This window comes from Aulonocara sp. 'chitande type north' Nkhata Bay, linkage group LG12 (genome assembly GCF_057382095.1).
Source record: "Aulonocara sp. 'chitande type north' Nkhata Bay isolate Kocher_YH1m ecotype deep benthic linkage group LG12, A_spYH_male_GT1.1, whole genome shotgun sequence".
NCBI lineage: Eukaryota > Metazoa > Chordata > Actinopteri > Cichliformes > Cichlidae > Aulonocara > Aulonocara sp. 'chitande type north' Nkhata Bay.
Window position 1 is genome coordinate 17,956,293 of NC_141355.1, and position 21,112 is coordinate 17,977,404.

At 38.2% G+C, this 21,112-nt stretch overlaps 2 protein-coding genes and 1 long non-coding RNA gene across 9 annotated transcripts in view; 2 read left to right on the forward strand and 1 right to left on the reverse strand.

The window, feature by feature from the left end:
• LOC147317236 (multiple C2 and transmembrane domain-containing protein 1-like) overlaps positions 1 to 21,112 on the forward strand; it is a 138,114-nt gene that overhangs the window by 50,938 nt on the left and 66,064 nt on the right. The gene's annotated exons all lie outside the window — the stretch shown is intronic.
• Positions 1,754 to 5,645, forward strand: LOC147317238 (uncharacterized). Its single transcript, XR_015131815.1, has 3 exons — positions 1,754 to 3,115; positions 4,267 to 4,485; positions 4,562 to 5,645. It is a non-coding gene; the product is annotated as an uncharacterized LOC147317238 (long non-coding RNA).
• LOC147317239 (G2/M phase-specific E3 ubiquitin-protein ligase-like) lies at positions 5,006 to 9,704 on the reverse strand. 2 transcript variants are annotated; one of them, XM_086313988.1, is made up of 7 exons: positions 9,363 to 9,704; positions 9,205 to 9,296; positions 8,904 to 8,956; positions 7,655 to 7,694; positions 7,481 to 7,548; positions 7,261 to 7,347; positions 6,623 to 7,180 (listed from the first exon to the last, which is right to left on the reverse strand). In XM_086313988.1, the coding sequence occupies exons 1-7, from the start codon at positions 9,652 to 9,654 to the stop codon at positions 6,856 to 6,858; spliced, it is 957 nt and encodes a 318-aa protein (XP_086170114.1). In that variant the 5' UTR covers positions 9,655 to 9,704; the 3' UTR covers positions 6,623 to 6,855. The 2 variants fall into 2 exon arrangements, with proteins under 2 accessions (XP_086170115.1, XP_086170114.1); XM_086313989.1 differs by lacking the exons at positions 7,261 to 7,347; positions 7,481 to 7,548; positions 7,655 to 7,694; ... (1 more) ...; positions 9,205 to 9,296; positions 9,363 to 9,704 and adding exons at positions 5,006 to 5,662; positions 5,761 to 5,975; positions 6,130 to 6,302 and having other exon boundaries at positions 6,457 to 6,635; positions 6,867 to 6,954.

A 21,112-nucleotide genomic window follows, 5' to 3' on the forward strand; every position in this document is an offset into this window, starting at 1 on the left:
CACATTTACAATTGTGGAATCAATATAGCTATATAAGTACAGGAATTGTGATTGTTGTTTTGAATGGTTGTTGTTTAGCCAGTAAATCAAACAGAAAAACAGACTGAGTAAATCTAGGTGTATAACAGAAATACTGTAGCCCAACTGTGCTTCTCCATACAGGCCATTTACACTTATAGACACAATTAAAGGCAGTATTCCAACAACTGATGTTAAGCTCAAAGTTTCATAATTCTGCAAAATAAAGATACAGTATAAATTAGGAACTTATGAAGTTAGAGACTAGACAATATCTGGAATTTGAGAAATTGCGTGATTCCTCATCCTTACAGACACTTACCAATAGCCACTCTAATTTTATCCCAGCGTAAGTAATAGCTACCTAGACAGTTGTAGCTGCTGCTACTCGGATGTGCTGACTTGCTTTGTGTTCACTGTGAGAACCCGTGTGTGCGTGTCGCTCTGCTAGTGTGTGTGCGTATTAAGTGCTGCTATTAGTGCGAAGGTTTACAGTGATTAGTTCTCAGTTTGCAAAGTACAGTGACTGTGACAGAGCTTGACACCACTGCCGACATGCTGTTTTGCTTTATTTTAAGTCCTCTTTATTACTTTCTCATCTCCCTTGTTATTTTCCTACAAGTCGTACACACTCTCTATTAGGGTTGCCACAAACAATTATTTTGATAGACGACTAGTCACCGATTATTTTTGCGATTAGTCGACTAATCAGATCATGCATCCATTGGACGTAAAACGTACAGCTTATTGCACCAGCACGCATCTGCTCTTATATAACTATCATTAGCTTACAGCTTGAAGTGTTTAGGGTATGTGCTAACTAAAAAGAAAGACAAGATGACAGTTTGTTAAATTTTAATGAAATCTGCAGGTTGTTTCAGTGAAGTTTAATAAACTCAGCTGTCTGCTCCTTGCTATCTAAAATATAACAGGACACCGGAGTATATTCTCGAGCATCTCACACTTCTGATAATCAGCTGTCTGCTTGACGTTTATTCAGCTGTGTAAAAACTATAACTTTAATCTCAGCCAAACCGATTTACTCAGGAACAAATAAAATACTAAAAAAGCCAAACAATAACATTTTTAACTTATCTAAGTGACTTATATTACATGTTTAACCTGAGTAGTGAAAGACGGCGGTGGATTTGAAAACGATTTGCTGGGAGTCTGATGTTCTCAACGGCTCTAGTGAGCCTTGTACCCCGGCTAACTATCGAGCTAGTGGGTAAAAGACGTCTCACGTTAGAGCGCTTTTGAAAATATGTGATGTCTTGATAAACTGAGCAGATATTTGAGGTTTACACAGCTACAGTCAGCCTGAAAACACGTTAAACTTTTTTTTGTGACCCAAAAAGAATAATAAAACTAACTAGCTGCAGCCATTGTTGACTACTGCGCTGGGCCGCGCTATGAATTCTGGGACACAGTTTCTTCTTCTTCTTCGGGGTTTAACGGCAGCTGGCATCCTTGTACATTATGGTGGCTGGGAAGTGCAAAGCGCAACAAATTAAAAAACGGCAACAAATTTAAAATCCGCAACAAATTAAAAATCCACAACAAATTAAAAATCCACAACAAATTAAAAAACCGCAACAAATTAAAAATCCACAACAAATTAAAAAACCACAACAAATTAAAAAACCGCAACAAATTAAAAATCCACAACAAATTAAAAAACAGCAACAAATTAAAAATCCACAACAAATTAAAAAACAGCAACAAATTAAAAAACAGCAACAAATTAAAAATCCGCAACAAATTAAAAATCCGCAACAAATTAAAAATCCACAACAAATTAAAAATCCGCAACAAATTAAAAAACCGCAACAAATTAAAAATCCACAACAAATTAAAAAACCGCAACAAATTAAAAAACCGCAACAAATTAAAAATCCACAACAAATTAAAAAACAGCAACAAATTAAAAATCCACAACAAATTAAAAAACAGCAACAAATTAAAAATCCACAACAAATTAAAAAACAGCAACAAATTAAAAATCCGCAACAAATTAAAAAACCGCAACAAATCAAAAATCCACAACAAATTAAAAAACCGCAACAAATTAAAAATCCACAACAAATTAAAAATCCTTGACGGAAAGGGATTGTCTGAAATACGATTAGGCACAACGATTAGGCTTACTCCATATTTGTAGCTCAGAAAAGTGATTCGGGATGTCAACAAACGTTGAGAAACTCACGCCTCACAGCGCTTCCTTATCACCCTGACGGTGCTTGCTGCACTACATAGAGAACCGGAAAATGTTTTGCCCGTTTTGTGGCGTTAGCTTCAGCCTCTTCACCCCTTTTTGTGCTTCCTGTGGACGGTCTCTGGAGCTTTTGCGGGACACATACCAGGCTGAAGGATCAGACACCCTACAGTACTGCATTAAATATTTCAACGAAGGTCACTCATATAGTGTTATCATGGACATGATGTTAAGTTTGCATGGTGTAAAGATAAGTTTAAGGAGTCTTAAAAGTAAACTTAATAATGCTGGACTTTACCGAAGAAAATATTTTCACTCCAGAACAACGATCATTAACGCAATCAGAGCGGAGCTTCAAGGACCTGGGCGATTGTTTGGGTATCGAACAATGTGGCAGGTACTTAAACAAAAGCATCATCTTAAAGTGAAGAGGGATGATGTGATGAAAATACTCCGGGAGCTTAATCCTCATGGATGCCAGATGAGAACACGCAGAAGATTCATTAGGAGAACCTATCATTCGCTGGGACCCAACTACATGTGGCATGCTGATGGTTATGACAAGCTCAAACCATTCGGTTTGGCCATTTCAGGGTGCATTGATGGATTTTCACGCAAGGTTTTGTGGCTAGAATGTGGACCAACCAATAATAATCCAGTGGTTATAGCTTACTATTACTTGTCATGTGTTGGGAGCCTTGGTGTTGTACCGATGAGACTGAGAACTGACTGTGGGACAGAAAACGGCATTATGGCTGCAGTTCAGTGCGCACTACGTCACCATCATGATGACCACTTCAGCGGAGAGTCCAGTCACATGTTTGGTTCATCAACGAATAACCAGCGAATTGAGTCCTGGTGGTCCATATATCGAAAAGGAAGGTAAATATAACATTTAATTTTGCCTGATATTTAAAGGCGTAACAAATTTGAATGTCGTGCAAAAGTTGATTTATTGTCAGTCTGCCCCAGGGCAGCTGTGGCTACAACTGTAGCTGCCTCCACCAGTGTGTGAATGTGAGAGTGAATGAACAGTGGAATTGTAAAGCGCTTTGAGGGCCTCGAAAAGCGCTATATAAATGCAATCCATTATTATTATTACTGTTGTTGTTATTATTATTATTATTATTATTATTTCAGTAATTCAACTTAAAAAGTAAAACCGATATTAAATACTCATTGTATGCCAAACTATACATTTTTAGCCCATTTAGTAATTATGATGATTATGCTTTGGAACTTAAGAAAAACCCAACTTCAAAACCATAATATTGTGAAAAGGTTAACTATTTTAGACTTAAAGTGCCACTCTACTATGAGCTAATTAATTCAAATCATCTGCAAAGGGTTCCTGAGCCTCTAAATGGTCTTTCTAATTCAGGAGGACTCACAGGATGGACATGACTGCTGTCCTGACAGCTGTGGGAAAAAAAACAGAATTGACACCCTCCATAAAGAACACCTTAAAAGAATTTGAATGTTCACAGAGACTATCAAAGCACATTAATAGAAAGTTTTGTCTAATGTAAGTGTGGATGAAAGGGGTGTAACATAGTGTAGTGGCTAAGACCTCAAGGCTGCTACTGAAGCATCCTGGTCTTCCATAACACCTCAACAGATCCACAGACTGATAGCATCCATACCACGCTGCATGGAGGCAGTAATTTATGCAAAAAGGACCCAAACAAATAGAACATACAAATTGTTAGAGACATTGAATTTGGGTTTTTCATAAGTTCTACGTCTTAATCATTAACATTGTAAGAAATACTTGAAATACCTCACTTTGTATGTAATGACTCAGTATCGCTAATTTCACATTTAATTAGAATTCCTAAAATAAATTAACTTTTGCACATTACTGAAATGTTTTAGAGTTTTGCCTGTATGCAATCCCCTTCGATAGAAAACATTTAAACTGACTGGAGTCTATATATGATTCAGTTAAAATGAACTGTAAAGTGCCATGCGATGACGTGTTGTGAAACGATGCCATGTAAACAAACTAAACTATCTCTAAACAATTTTTTTAGGGCTCAGTTTTGGTTGGAGCTGTTTGCGGATCTTCGAGATGCTGGACACTTCAATGGAAGTCACGAGCATCAGTGCCTTTTGAGATTTTGCTTCACTGTCATTGTTCAGAAGGATCTTGATGAATGTGTGAAGCTGTGGAACACTCATCGGATTCGTCCCTCAAGAACAGCTTCATGTCCAGGAGGTGTGCCAAATGAACTGTACTACCTACCCCACAGGTAACGGATAATAATGATCAAATAATTACTTTATGTGTAAACCTATATTAATGCAATTGTCTTCCATTGATCACAGATACGGCTCCAGAGACTGTGGATTCCTGATTCAACAATCTGAACTGGACGCTTTTCCTGAGTCTAGGCTGTCAGTAGTTGTATGTGGGGACTCAAACATACAGGAGTATCTGAATTTTGTAATGGAGCAAAATCATTTTCAAAAGCCCGTCTGCTGGGAGTCTGCCACTGAACTTTACATGAAGTTAATAGAAATTGCAAATTTCTAAAAAAAACAAAAACCTGGCTTTTTGTTGTTTTCACCAAAACCTATAGCATATGCTGCTTTTTTGAACTAGGCTACATGAGTTGGCTGAAGACGCCAAAAGTTTAAGTTTGTGTTTGTAAAAGCATATTCTTACTGAATGTCTTGATAATTCTGGTCCTTGTTTAGCTGATGGAAGTTGAGATACAGTCCTGAACATTTATATAAATAATAAATCAAATCAAAATCACATCTTGCACTGTATTGTGTGTTTATTACAACTTTTAAGAGTAGAACACAGTACACCTTTAAATGCCTTTACTTTTAGTAGCACTGTCAAAACTTTGAACAAATCAAGTCTAGCGATTGCATTTTAAATCTCCTTTGAACAGATGTACCTACATTTTAGAATAAAAAAAACATGCTCAAATACATAACAGATTTCTGGATAAGTCCCGTAGCAAAAAACCTACAGAATTTACAATGTAATGCCAAGAAGAAGCAGCTGTAAGTAACTGGGTTATCTAATAAAACTACAATAAACCTGGTAAACTATAATGGATTTGTGCTGTACCGCCAGTATGTCCCACCTTCTCCTATTCATAACATATTTAAAAAAAAATTTGACTTAAAAACTTGAGGAATAAATCAACAGCAGGTTTGAACTACAAGGCCAGACATTCTAGAAACATCCAAATCCTGGGGAGTTTTGAATTCCAAAATCCATGTTGGATTTAAACAAGGAATATGAAGTTATCATTGGTAGTTTCAATAAGTTTAAGCATGTATTTGCCATCGGGAATAAAGAGTCATCCAGGAACTGTAGGCTTGGTAGTGGATCTAATCCAGAAGGTGGCAGTGATGTTAGCCCAGTTGCAAACATCAGAACATCGCCCAACGACACAGCAGTTTGTGATTCTGCAAAAATTTTTAAAAAAAATTAAAAAATTAAATATGTATATGTGAATTCAACACATTGTCTTGTAATGAGTACTAAAAGAAATACTGGTATAAACCTTCACAGTCCAGCAGATAGTCTGACCAGTAGCCCACAGTTTGACTTTCCAGACGTCTCCTGTTACTTCCAGATGGGCTGAAGTCAGGTTTGAAAAGTCTCTCAAGTTCAAGGGCTGTGAGTTTCTTTTCCATGTGACACAGGACCGGGGAAAGCAAAGTAGGGTGTTGCTGGAGTGCACTCAGGAAATTAAGTGCTGAAAGACCCTCTTTAAATCTAAAGAATGAGGAGAACTTTGTGTCATTTACCAGTTCATAGTACATGCACAAACTATGGACAAACTGTGAACTTTGGAAACCTTGGAGAATGTAAAATATTTCAGTCGGAAATTATGAACAACACTGTCATAACAATAATTCACCTGTCTCACCTGTCAATTACAGATGAGTTTCGAGCAATTATATACCACCGGAGATAGTCAGACACAATGTCTTTCTTTTCCTCAACTGTGGAAACATGCCTTAGACAACCAGCCACCTGTAGCATAGTACTGTGTTTTATGACACAGTCACGCAGGACATCCACTGAACCAGCACTGTCGATCTGAAAAACCCATAAAAATGGACATACACAATGTAAGCTTACGTGTCTGATTTTCATTCCTGTTTTTTCCCTACACAAAGAAAGAATTTTTTAATGTCATACAGATGAAGAAGCTGTAGTTCTATCCTGCATTCAAATCCTGCGCTGTCCTCACCTCTTGTAAAGCTTTCCCTATGTCGTCATCTGTGACTGAGGCAACTGTTGCTTTTACTGAAGTCTGGCCTGCAAGATAATGTACCAGCTCTTCTGACAGGAAATGGGGCCCTGGACCACCATGCACAACTGACACGGCTATCATCTTTCCTGCTAGGTAGTATTCATCCTCCCTTACAGCTGTGAATGAATACAGTAAATGATAAACTCTCTCACACACACACCTCTCTCTACCGATCGATCAGATCCGATCGATGTCAGATAGATCGATCAGATAGACAGACTAATGCTGTTTTGAAATAATCCAAGAAATTATTATGAGTTGCTTCTGATAATAATTAAAAACAAATTGATTTAAAAGTCCAAAAAAGTCTTTAAATTAAGTTTATCAAACATCTGATCATTGCATACCCTTTGCATTGTAGACGAGGCATCGACGTCCTTCGGGTCCATCAAAAATGGGACGATCTTTCATGTGTTTCATTAGCAGACTCAAAAACTCTCGTTTTGGGCCACCTGCATCAAGTCCTTCTTCTAGAATGCCAGAATCATCAGTAAATTTAACCAGCATGTCATTGGTTTCAGAGTATGACAACCGCCTGAAACCCCTGACTGCTCCATCCCAGACATTTGCTCTTGAGATGTTGAATCTGCTGACACTTCCATGATGAATAGCACTGGATAAGTTTGCAATGATGTCAGGTAGATTAATGTTAACGTCTTCCCTGTAATCACAAAAATGAAAGACCGAATGCAAGACTATACAATTTAGCATTGTTATTTGAAGTAGTATTTGATATTTTACAGTGCTCTGTCATCAATCGGTGAAGCAACTTCAACCAGCTCTTCATCCTCGTCCTCAATGCAGGGGGCACACAGGTCTGCATATTTACTGTTGAGAAATTATAATTCCAACATTAGAATAACTTCTATTCACCCTTTAATTATCTTTACCCATTTCACAAACCCAAACGTGTACTGTAGTTACAGATTTAAAATTACATATAAGACACAATTTTATTTACCTATAGGGACTCATGACTGGATTCGTTTCGTTTTGGTGATCAAGATCCTCTGTATCAGATATTACAATCTGGAAAAAAAAGAACAAAAATTGCATACTGTATATAAACATACATAGCTTTGTACTATTTCAGCAATAGCAAAAAACGTCATGCTGACATAAATTGCCCAAATACCTGACATGGCTGTATGATAGATGAAGGTCCTGGAGCATGTCTGAAACAGAATAAGAGTATTGGAATTAAAATGTCCAGATAAGAAGCTCATACAGTTCAATATTATTTATGATACCAACATTATAAAAAGGCTATGAAACCAATAAATATTTATATTAGGGCGGGGCAATAAAATAACAATATGTATTGCAGTATACTTTTCTCTCAAAGGAAATATGAGACTATTGCAATAGAGCTATCCATCCATCCATTTTATATGCTGCTTATTCCTCTAATCACTCTTTTTTTTCATTGACATAAGAATAGTCAATCCTTATCAAGTAGCGCAGCAACCAATCGCTCTGGGAACAGCATCATGTCCAGTTAGGGTGACTTGTTACCTGCAGCACAGTGAAGTAGCAGCGCCACCCGTGGAGATGTTTGGGCACCATTTACATCTAAACCAACCATTAAAATAAATATACAAGGAGAGATTAGGAGAATTTGCTTTTATTTCTTAGCTTATTCATTTGATATTGACAAAGACTTTGTCAATTTTATGTCTGTTCTCCTGTAAAACTTACTGTAAACTAAGATTTATGTTTAGAATCATTCTTTTTTGTTTTTAAATGTAATTGACCAAGCAATTGAGTGATCTGGTGTTTGTTGTCTTTTGAAACTGGAAATCTTTATCCCTGACTTTTGATTTAGTTTTTAACATGTACCTTTTTTTAGTTATCTGAAACGGATGTAATATGTTAATACATCCGTCTGTCTGAACTTATGACAGGAAATAAATATTTAAATCAAAACAAGCTTCTGAGGATTTCACATCTTACTTATGTGAAATTTTAAGTTCACCTTGTAATCGGAAGGTTGCCGGTTCGAGCCCCGGATCGGACAGTCTTGGTCGTTGTGCCCTTGGGCTAGACACTTCACCCATTGCCTACTGGTGGCGCCAGTGTTCGGCAGCCTCGCCTCTGTCAGTGCGCCCCACGGTGGCTGTGGCTACAATGTAGCTGCCATCACCAGTGTGTGAATGTGTGTGTGAATGGGTGGATGACTGGATGTGTAAAGCGCTTTGTCCTTAGGGACTAATAAAGCGCTTTACAAATACAGGCCATTTACCATTTACCATGAGCAACGGCACATTTAATATGTACAAATCTAGCGGTTTATATCGTGATCAATATTCCCTGAAATAAAACAAAGACATATATTGTATTGCCCAACTCTAATATATAGCAGAACAAGCTCTTAAATAACTTACTCCTTCTCTGCATGTTTACCATTAGGGGTACTCTGGTCTTGTGGTTTGAAAACCTAAGATGAAAAACATGCACTTTTCAAAGCTTTCACCAACTTCGTATCGCATTTAGATAGTTCATCAATACTTAAAAAAAATACTTTTTTAAAGAACATATAATCACACAATGAAAATAATAGACCCATGGATGTTACAGAATTATGATCATTATAGAGAAAAAAAATAGAGCACTCAGAGGACATGCACCTCTGCCAGGGCCACTCACAGGCCTCTGGCATGGTGGAGAGGGAAAAAAAGTACACACCAATGTGTCTGCCTGGTTGAACTCAGCTGTGCTTCTTGATGTAATCACAATCTCAGGGTCCGAGTCTGAGGTACCATCCTCTGCAATCAGAGCTGAGAAAGTAAACACATTATTAGTTATTGTATATGTAAATACATCAAAATATAAAATTAACAAACCTCGTTTGAAGTGGCTCTCTGGGCAAATGAATAGAGAAATCCTGTTGTAGTTCTTTCCTATTTCCTCTTTGTAGTCTGCCAATCGGAATGGCCTTTCTGTCCCAGGCACATTTATCACCTCTGTGCAGTCAGGATACAAAAGGACATATGGTCCCTCCACCAAGTCCTTGTTGAATGTTCTCATTTTTTCTACAGCCTGCTTCAGGAGGTCAGGGGCTGTAATTTCGGGGGTAATAAATAAGGGCAGTGTTTTCCCTCTTAGCGGTTTTAAGTCGGTTTGTTGTGACACCATAAATCCGATATTGATCTACAAACAAATAATAAAAGCCAGATCACTTTAAGAATAATCCTCGTTTATAAAGTTACCTGTGATGGCTTACTTTGACAGGTTTACTCTGTTGCTTGAGTTTTAATTTTGCTCCACAGCTGAAGGCCTGACGCTCTTTGGATTTTGATTTTTTGTACTCCATGAACTGCTTGTATGACGGACATGTTTGTTCTGGTTGAATGAAAAACGTTTGACATCAAAACGGGGTTAGCACTCTCCATTACTAAACGTAGACGAGAATACAGTATAAGGAAACAGAAACAGAAACCGGAGCCAAAATGGTAAATAAACGTGCTATTTAACTGAAATAGCATAGACTGTCTGAAGAGAACAAAAAGTGAGTAATATATCAAAATTACTTTGTTCAGAATTTTCTGTTTGTTTTGATGTCCCCGGGGAGTTTGATCCTTCAGCCTGGTCTGTGTCCCGCAAAAGCGCCAGAGACCGTCCACAGGAAGCACAAAAAGGGGTGAAGAGGCTGAAGCTAACGCCACAAAACGGGCAAAACATTTTCCGGTTCTCTATGTAGTGCAGCAAGCACCGTCAGGGTGATAAGGAAGCGCTGTGAGGTGTGAGTTTCTCAACGTTTGTTGACATCCCGAATCACTTTTCTGAGCTACAAATATGGAGTAAGCCTAATCGTTGTGCCACTTCCGGTATTTCAGACAATCCCTTTCCGTCAAGGATTTTTAATTTGTTGCTGTTTTTTAATTTGTTGTGGATTTTTAATTTGTTGCGGTTTTTTAATTTGTTGTGGATTTTTAATTTGTTGCGGTTTTTTAATTTGTTGTGGATTTTTAATTTGTTGCGGTTTTTTAATTTGTTGTGGTTTTTTAATTTGTTGTGGATTTTTAATTTGTTGCGGTTTTTTAATTTGTTGCGGTTTTTTAATTTGTTGTGGATTTTTAATTTGTTGCGGTTTTTTAATTTGTTGCTGTTTTTTAATTTGTTGCGCTTTGCACTTCCCAGCCACCGTAGTACATGCAGTGCTGCCATCTTCTGTTTCAGTCTGTTATTACACTCTTAAATACTACTACTTATTCCTGCATCTTTTTGGGATCTTACAAAGCTTCAAATGATGCGTCGACTATTAAATTAGTCGTTGAGGATTTTAATAGTCGACGTAATCGTGATTAGTCGACTAATCGTGGCAGCCCTATTCTCTATTGTCGTTGTCATGATGCCATGCTCATTCACCTCAACTGTATCGGTCCGAAACTCATACTCTTACGCTATCTTGCACTTAATATGCAGCCGTATGTTATGAAACCTAATTTTGGGTACATTTTGAAGTTATTATTTACATCTATGTGTTTCCTTCTAGAAAAATACTTGTCTCTTGTTTAGAAGTATTACTTTCAACACCAGCTCTCTGTTTGTAGAAATGTTTAACATAATCCAGGATTTCTTCCTGCTGATTGATTTATAGATGAGTTTAGCTTAGCTCAGAGGGTTAATAATTTACTATTTCATGCAACTACAGTGTAACTGAATATGCAAATGTTGTTTGTCCTTGTGTTTTTCTACATTTGGGAGGAGAGGAGCACAGGTGCTGCAAATATTTAATGCATCCTGTATTATTGCAAACTTGACTATTAAGTACACTTCTACTGCAGGAACAGACAAACAGCTGAGCACAAGCAGGCCTAAACACTATTACAGGGTGATTAACAGTGTTGTGGCTCTCTCTTTGTAGATAGCTGCAGATGAATTCATCTTGAGGCAGTATGCACTGTGATTGTGGCTTAGGTATTAGTGTGAAGGTTTGCAATGATTATTTTTCAGTTTGCAAAGTACAGTGACAGTGACAGAGCTTGACACCACTAGCAACATGCTGTGTTTTGTTTTATTTTAAGTGTCCTTAATTACTTTCTCACCTCCCATGCTATTCTCCTACAAGCCGTGCACGCTCTTCTCTTTGTCTTTCTCTGCTAGTTCAGCTCAGCTGTATGAGTCGGATGCTCATGCTGCTATCTAACCTGTCACTTTGGGCTTTAGTATTAGTGAAGCTTAATATTGGGTAAATTTCAGGCCATGGAAGTAAGCTTAAAGCTTACATCAGAAGAGGCGCAGAGCGTGTGATTGTGTGCAGTTGCAATGAAGCAGGTTCTCAACCAATATTTCACTATCTCGAGATGAAGTACCTTATGTGGAGTCTCACCCAGTACAGCCTCTTTACCAGATTGCATTCTGCCTAATGGGAATCCCCAGAGCTGCAACCATCAGTCAGTCCTGACATTACACATAGACCAGGATACACACACAGTCATATTTGCAGCCACACACAGCTTCTACAACCTAAACGTGAACCCGTTCTGGGCGTGCAGCTCGAGCATGACTGAGGGCTTTATGGGAAGTTTTACTGCATTTTTCTCTCCTCCTGTCTCAGATCTCATGACACACATCAGTGAGCCTCCTCCAGTGTGGTTCTTAATAACAGAGGTTTTGACAGGTAACCTATTGGCTAATAAATCTTCTCACACTGTATTAGTGAGGTTAATAAAGCTGGGCCTTTTAAGGTTAGAACTTTGTACGGTCTCGTTTTCTGAGATTAATCACACTGAATTCCTAAATGCTACAAATTAGATGTTAGATTGACTTATTTCCAAAGGTAGTTTTTATATATATATTTATTATAGTGTCAAAATTATTGCATTAATATGTATTGTAGTCACATACACTGTGATTTTGGCTTATGTTTACCTAATTTTGTTGTATTTGATAATTAAAAAATACTATTAGTCTCATTGACTGAATAACAGAGCAGGTGTTTTATTATGACATAATGCATTATTGATGGACTTCTAATGCTGTCAGCAGGTGTTTTGTCATTTATATTCATTCTGCTTTACTCACTGAAAATGTTAGCGCAAAGGGCCAGGATCTACAAACCTGACATCAGATTGTTGGTAAATTTTTGCTCAGTGTATTTGCATACCTTTATTTTGGGAAAATAGTTGGCAGGTTTATTGTTGTATGTTTTTGGATTTTGTACTACACTAGTGTATAATCTGTAATATAACACATAGTTTGTATTGCCAGTGCATGGACTTTGGACTCCTTGTGGGTATTTGTGCCAAGCGTAGCATGAAGGAGAGGGGGGTTTCCTGATGTTGGGAGGAGTTCTTGCTTTTAAGCAGTTTGAGCTTCAGCCGTATGAGCTTAAAACAGAAATTGGCCTCTTTTTTTGGCAGCTTGTCCATCGATGTCAAGACAACGACCAAAACTTTTCTTTATGTGATCTCTCATTTATGCCTCCATTTCTTTCACGTGGGCTGATGCGAGCCACTTTACTCTGGTTTCACTCAGTGCTCTCTATGCCGTCTTCAGCTTGTTCATAATGCTGCCATCAGGCTCCTCACAGGCACCCAAAAAACAAGATCATATTACACCTATTTCAGCTTCTCGCCATTGCTTGGTTGTGAGGTTTAGAATTGATTTATATTTGTCTGTAAAGACCTTCATAGTTTGGCTCCTTATATCACTGACCTTTTGCACTCCTACACCATTTTTAGGTGCCTCAGCTCAGCTCATTAGATTTTTCTGGCTGTCCCACACTTTAGATTCACACTTAGAGGAAATCATGTGTTCTCCATGCGTGCCCCCAAACTATGGAACAGCATTCCCACACACTCTAAGGTGCTCCCTCCTTTCTCTTTTATTCACATTCATTGGCTTTTGAGTCTCTCTGATGTGTTCAGTGTGTTTCTGTGTTTTTGTCTGCCACATTTGTATTTGTTTAGCACCTATCAGCAAATCCAGCCCTCTCGGAACTTTCCTTTCTTTAAAAATCGATTCCCTTGTTTACTTTTGTATCAATTCGGCCTGCTGTGCAGCCGACTCAACTTTTGTGAAGTTAAAAGGAAATAAAAACAAGATTATACTGCTGAACTCGTTAAAGGCCCATTTATTTCCACCTCCACCCTTCAGCCACCCCTCACAGCGAAATTAAAACTCTTCTTATTGAGTGTTATACGTATTTTTAGAGCATACTATTACACTCTCCTATGCTGACATGTGATTAACTGCTCATATATTATCATTTAATAATTCAGACCCGTTTGTCTGCCCTGTACTGACACATAAAGCTATTGATCATGAATGTATAATGAGCATCTAGTAATTGATGATGAAAATGAGGAAGAAGAATAACGAATTATTCTGCACAGCAGCGTAAATCAATGTGACAGACACCATTGTTGTCTTATTACACCTTATTACACCTTTCACCCTGGAGTCAGAAACAAGCACCTTTCATTAAGTCATTAGAGAGCCTTCATTAAGATAGTGTCATGTGGAGCGGACTATACCAGCACTGGAATTGCGTGGTCTGTGCCTTTTGTGGATTGTTTAGGAAGTAAGAAAGAAAGATATGGACATGTCACCTGGTTTATATTGAACTATCAAGGGCAGGTCAAGCGATATATCAGTTTTATATCAGATATATCAGTGTTATAGTAGGCATGACATCACCATCTTTGGTTTCCAACATTAGTTTAAAACTGTTCCATTTTTTGCCCCTGCGTGAATAATAAACTAGAGGCGTGTTTGTCCTTAAATGTGTGGCTGTGTCTAACAGAAACACACATCAGCATGGAAATGAGGTAGTCACAAAAAAGCAAGAAGGGAATATTGTAGTGGGGTTTGAATGACTGCTTCACTGTGAGTGCATGAATGCCACAATCACAAACTTCATTTCCTTTGATGAGTTTTCTCCTAAGACATTAGTGATTGTTAAGGGGTTTGATTGGAGCATTGTTTGGGATACTTGCATCCACTTGAATTGATTTTTAAATGGAAGCATTAGACTTTGATGAACCTTGTCTATATTTTCACTCTGTCCCTGTAATGACTGTGTGGCAGCCTCATTTAACTGGAGCTGGAACTCATAGTTTTTGAAAGTGTCTCAAATTCACAACGAGTACTGCAAAGTCAAATGCAAATGATGAGAAACAAGCTTTTTTCACAAGGTCGGCAGTGTTCCCGTTCATCATTTTGGAAAATTATACGTACAAGTTATTGTCTATAATATTTTCTCATAATACCAGAAACAATGAGCTGAAAAAACAGTGAGATGCTGTACGCTTCATGATTTTTGTCACATTGAGACTGCAGATCCTGTTTGCATTGTCCCAGGAGGAAAAGCTGGGCTTTTCCACATGATGACATGAGAGGCTGCGTGAGGGATGGGAATAGGATTTTTGATAATGTGAGTGTATGTCAAAGCTGTGCATTAATACCAAAAGCAAGAAATCAACTTGAAACTATTTTGGGGAGTTTTAGTGAAGACATTTATTCAAGAGAGACAGAAGGGAGTGAAATAGAGAAGAAAAACACAGGAATGTTGCGGGAATGTTGTGCGATCTATGAAGGGGTAATAGACAGAGAGGAAACCGAAGAGGTCATAATGAGAGTGGTTGTCAACATTATACCAAATGTGGAAAATAGCTGCATCAACTGAGCTGCTGTTTTTCGATCACTCTGTCTCCTCAAACCTGTGTGCTGCATCGTCTCCACTGTGTCAAAATAGTAATCCTTCAGATTTCTTTGAATTATTTGGGAAATCAACAAAGTTGCAGGGATGAAAATCTGGTTAATGGCGCAGGTGGTGGTGAGTGAAGATTTAGTTGATGTGGCTCTCTGTGGTGTTTCTGGCACGCATCACATTTCAGGCCATTTGAGCTCATTGACCTCTCTCAGAACCTTCAGTTTACTTTACAATAGAGCCATACGCTGACAAATTCAACAGCTTTAATGGTGGAAAAAGAAAGGCCCTAAACTCCAACAAGCGTGGCGCTCCTCACCTGCAGTCGGGCTTTGAGCTGTGGGCTCTTCAACTGAAAACTGCTCAGACTGATACTTTGAACAGTGAGAAGCCACTCTTGATTAACATTCACGAGTACACAGTGGTGGAGTACACTTTAGTTTGTTTCAAGTACAGTCATAGATTTGCCCTCTAAACTTACTCTGCAGTTAATACAGCACTCCAGATAGTGAAATAAAGCATTAAAGGCCCATTTAGTAAAGGCTGACATTATTCTCTTAAGGTACGCTCTTGAACTTTAATTGAAGAGTGTGAATAATACTAATAATGTTTTCTTGTTTTGGAGTGTTTGTTAATCCTTTTTCAAATGACCGTTTAAAGTGAAATTGAAGATTTTGTTGGAGTGGGTGTTTTTATTTATTTGTTTATTTATTTATTGGATAGTGGATAGCGTGCTCTTACTGCAGGCCCAGGTGTCCCACATGGCAGTTTGCCTTACTGGCAAAGTGACACAGAGAGCAGTGCTTTTATGGCCAGTGCTCATTAGTTGTTCTGAACAGATAAATGTCTGGTGGATTATGTTCTCAGCTGTCTTTCAAGAAGACAGAGAGCTGAGAGTGTATCATGGGCTTTTAGATGTGTTGATGTTCCACTCCCGGGGCAAATTTACCTGGTCTGTACTCCTCTGAGTCCTCTCTTAAATACATTTATTTCTACTCTCGGATACTGTTACACAGTTTTTGTGGTTGGTTTTAAAAGCATCATACAAAATTAATAGATTAACACTGCGAATGTGAAGCACGCATTAGCTGTTTGTGTTCTTGGTAATTTCTTGTCTCTCAGTCAGATCTCTTTGCTCACTTACCCACTGGTCTGTGGAGCCAAAGATTTGCTTTAGGAAGGAGGATTAGGAGGAAAACCAAATCTTTAATATCTCATTTCGGGGAAATCATGGATTTTCGATTACACCGGCGGCGCTCGAGAAAAGCCCTTGTTCCAAATACAGAGTTTAGTGCTTCCGACCTGTTCACTGAAATGAACTGAGATGCACAAACATAGCAACAGTGCTGACACAAGCATCATGTTAGTAGGTGAAGCTTCATGTGAGTCAGCCAATTTTATCATTACTGAATCTGGTCCCATAAGCCTCCTTTGCTGACTCTTCCACCCATTCAATTCAATGAATTAAACATCCAAACCAGTTCAGTTAAAATACGTTACATACATATAAGATGATTTCTTTTTATTTCATTGTTCAATCTTCACAGGTGTAGGCTATCTTAGGAGTATAACTATTAAAGCAAAAAGGCAAAACACACACTTCAGTAGCTGTTTTTTTTCTTTCTTTCTTTTTTAATGTCAAGCCAGTATCAACATTGCTCAGATAGCAAGATTTTCCTCGTTCCACTTGCCTAGTCAACCTGATTGTTTCCTGTCCAGGGAAGAGCTTTAAAAATCCCCTTGTGTAAAGCTGAAAGAGCAAATGTGACTCAGAAAGCTGGGTTTTGGATTTCCAGATGGTGTATTTAAAGACTTTAGAGTTTAAATTTGCTTGTGATCTTCTCAGTACCTCATATGTTTTGCTCAATATTTATTAGCATAAGTGCAACTTAATGGCAGAAAGACAGAGATTCGTAATCACTTTCCCATGGTAGCACTTCAGTACCCAGAGCACCCATTTTTGTGACCTTTGCATGTTTTTCCTTATACCCAGTGTCCCTCCTGTTCTGTAGCTTTCTGCTCATAAGGTGAACAAATGTCCTGGCAAACCAGTGTCCCAGTGTGCGGATGCAGACTGTGTGGAGTGAGGAGGTGGACCCAAGTGCAGATACTCGAAAACTAAACTCAAACTTAACAGAAGGCGAGCCATTTATTAAGGCTGGTAAAACATTACAAAACAAAAGTCAAAGGCGACACTAAACAATAACCTAAACTGGGAAGAACTAAGTCTAAACATAAACTCTGGAACGTGAACATAGAAATCTGGCATGGAAAACCGGAAACGTGAAGATTTGGCATGGATTCATAGATCTGGAAACATGGCATGACATAGCAGGATAGCAGACGATTGGACGAGGAATGAATGAAAACACACAGACTAAAGGCACACAGGAGGTGACCGGGGAAGTGGAAACACATGGGAAAACAGCTGATTAGAATGAGCATAATGACACTACAGGGTTAGTGAAAGTAAACACAGTGAACATGGGACACCAGACCTCTTCAAAATTAAACGGGAAATATAACGGGACGCAGACATGACAAGAGCTTGATAACATGGGACACGCATACTTGAAACAAGCAGACTCAACATGACAAACCGACAAGCGAGACTTAAACACAGGGGGAGATGACACAAATGGATCTAAGAAACACTGAACTAAATGGCAATCAAGGCAAAATAGAATGAAATATAACCTAATAAACTTGAACATAAACCATAAACATCAAAATATATAAAAACTCAAAAGGCTGGGTCAGCTGACCCAGGATCGTGACAACCAATCCATGACACCTCTTACAAAAACCTATAGCTTATTGATCTATCTACCCAACAGCCCACATTTGAGACATAAAACTCCTAATTTTTATGGGCTTTTCCCAAGTGTGCAGTCTTTTGAAAAATCAGATATGAATGTCATACATAATAGTCGGTTTCCAAGAAAGCATCTCTCTGCTCGCTCCTCTGTGCTGTACCCACTCTCACTCATATTTGGCCACCCACAGCAAAAGCCTTTTCTATTTCATACTTTTCAGCCTGCATGTGTTTATGGCCTCATAAAGCTGGCACTGTGGGATGCAGAAGGTCTGAATCAATGATGTGTGTCTGAGGAATATTGACCTGCTGGGATATAGAACGAGAGCGAGATAGAGAAAGAAAGTTGGAGCACTTTTAGAAAATAATGCCTTTAGCTGCACACTGTGGTTTGGGACAATTTCAGATAGTTCATAAATTATCAGCTCATATCAGTGATATAAGATGTTGCAGCGTTTTCTAGATTTTTTTCTTTTTGTTTCTCTGACGTGACTTGCTGTATATGGTTACCTCTCTTCTTCTTCTTATCCTGTCATTCGTGTCCTCCTGCCGCAGCTTCCTTGCAGTAACGTGTCAAGAGCAACGGTGTGTAAAAAGCTACATGTGTGTGTCTCTAGTGGCTCTGCAAGTGAGCTTGAGGGTGTGTGAGTCATTTTAAATGTGAAGAAATAGACACCTTTTCCAGTGTCTTTGCAAAGACACTGGCCTGATGAAAGCAAAGCCTCCTAGCACTGAAAAAACACACCACTTAATATGTTGCATATGTTAAACTATTGAGTATATTATAAAATTATACTGACGATAATCGTCAACATAATTACTCATGCTTCATTTTTATTATAGTGACAAAATAACCCAGTCGACAAGTCGTGTCATTACTGTTCTTTACTGCCTCTCATAAGCATCAGCAATGTCGTTATGTAGGAGTCAGATATTCGCTGGTATTGTCATGCTAATGATAGGGAAAGACTCTATCTTGAACTGATGAGACGTGCAAACACTGAGCAGAGAAGCTTTTATCCACTAGTTCCCGTGCTGTCAGTCAGCAGTTCAAGCTCTTTAAGAGAAAACAGAGCAAATTGTTGGATATAAAAGACATGCTCTGTGGCTGCTATTGATCTCTGTTGCTTGTCAATATTTAGCATATGTTAATGTACAACATATAGTCAACATTTTTCCTTTGACTTTGGAAAGTATCGTTAACGTGCAGTGCATCTGCACATCTCTGTTTGTAGATAAATCAGAATTGCTCGATATTACCATTCCCTCCCTTGGTGTTTTGGTCACAGTGGATGATAGCACAACAGTGATTCAAGTCACGTACTGTATAAACAGTCACATCAGGGTACTGTTTCATTGGAAGATATTACACATCATAATTATAGTTACCCAAGTCAAACAGATTTTGTTTAGATATAGTGCAATATCACTAAATTTGCCTCTAGGGTTTTTTCTTTTTAACAATCTGTATAGAGTACATTACCCTTTACTCTCAGAACATCATGTTAGATAAGCACAGACTCCCCAGCAGACTCATTAACAGAGGGGAAATAAGAAAACCTTGGGTAGATATAGAAAATGCTTGAAAACAGATATGCAGTAAATGAAGACAAAAAAAAATGACGAGGAACTTTTAAATGACAACAGATGATAACTTTGCAACAATAAAATTGTTTTCGTCTTCAAAAACTGCTGGCATTGGGACACATTCAAAATGCACTGTAACTTTGTACATTTGTGGTAAGTTAGGCAGCTGACAAACTAAAGCCACAAGTTAAGAGTCTTGGAGTTATTTTAAACCTTCTTTTTTCAAATCCCACATAATTTAGATTTCATTACCAAGATGTGCTTCTTTTCACTGTCTCCAAAGTGCAATCCTTAATGACTCTCCATGATTCAGAAAAACTTGTTCATACATTTAGTTACAGTAAACCGGATTATTTCTGTTCTCTTGGCTGGATTTTCTAAGAAAAGAAAAACATTAGCAGGCTGTAGCTAATTTAGAGGTTCCAAGGTTCACTAACACAAGTAACCAAGAGGAAGTCACTATAGTTTCTGCACTGGCCTCCAGTACTGTACAGAATCCACTTTAAAAGGCTCTTGTATATAAAGCCTTACACTGTCTTGGACCATCGAACATTTCTGACAATCTGTCATGTTATGTTCCAGTTCACTCCCTGAGATCCTTCACTGCCAAACTGTTAGGCAGAGAGACAAAATAGTTGAGGATGCAGTTTGGTTTTCATTCCCCAAACTTTGAAACAGCCTCGATTCAGGAAGCACATTTTACCAACAGTTTTAGGAAACTCCTAATGACACACTTCCTTGCTCTTGCATTTAAACTTTGTTTTGACTTAACAGGAATAGAGTCAGCATTGGTGCTTTTCATTGTACCACTGTACTACTCACTGTCAGGTACAGCCACATTAAGAGTGGCTTTACAGAGTAGTTTTTCTTCCTTAAATACTTATTTGAACAGGATTGTGTGTGTGTGTGGGTGTGTGTGTGTATATATAAATATTTTTTTTAATTTGTTTTTTTTCCCAGTGTTGTTGTGTATGTGAAGCCCTTAAACTATAATTGACTAATTGACTGAAGGGGAAGGGTTTACTGTCCTGAACAATATAGATGCTTGTTGAGGAATCGTAGAATCAGTGCTTAAGTAGCTCACATACATGTGGATACATACGAGAAGTTTAACAGCCAGTCATGTATAAATGTGCACATAACCTCTCAGAGTGCAGCTTGTGTTTTAAGTAATGGGATACAGCTGTAAAATAACATTTTATTGATTTGATCTAAAATTATTTCTGTATGGGTTAAAATTAGATTTATTTGCTTCCATGTAATATAAGACAACATAAGATAAGATAAGATAACCTTTATTCCCACACGTGGGAAATTTGTTAGGTTGGTTCGTTGATCCCATTAAAGTTAATTGTTTTTGCATTCATTGTAAGCATCGGTGCCTGTTTGCAGTTTGTGCTCCACAGAATAACACCAATACGAACCAATGCCGTCACCTAGTGGTCATATAAAGCCAGCGTTCATATTTGTATCACATGACCGTAACTTTGAGTCACGTGGCCGATTCTCTCCGAGCCTGCTTCACAGTAGCATAT

What these genes read in the sequence shown, in the direction of transcription:
- LOC147317239 (XM_086313988.1), bottom strand. Translation starts at nt 9,654, where the DNA reads ATGGTGTCACAACAAACCGACTTAAAACCGCTAAGAGGGAAAACACTG. An exon ending in CCAGTCATGAGTCCCTATAG is followed by an intron (nt 7,348 to 7,480) that starts GTAAATAAAATT and finishes ATTTCTCAACAG; the next exon opens with TAAATATGCAGACCTGTGTG. An exon ending in CCGATTGATGACAGAGCACT is followed by an intron (nt 7,181 to 7,260) that starts GTAAAATATCAA and finishes TTGTGATTACAG; the next exon opens with GGAAGACGTTAACATTAATC.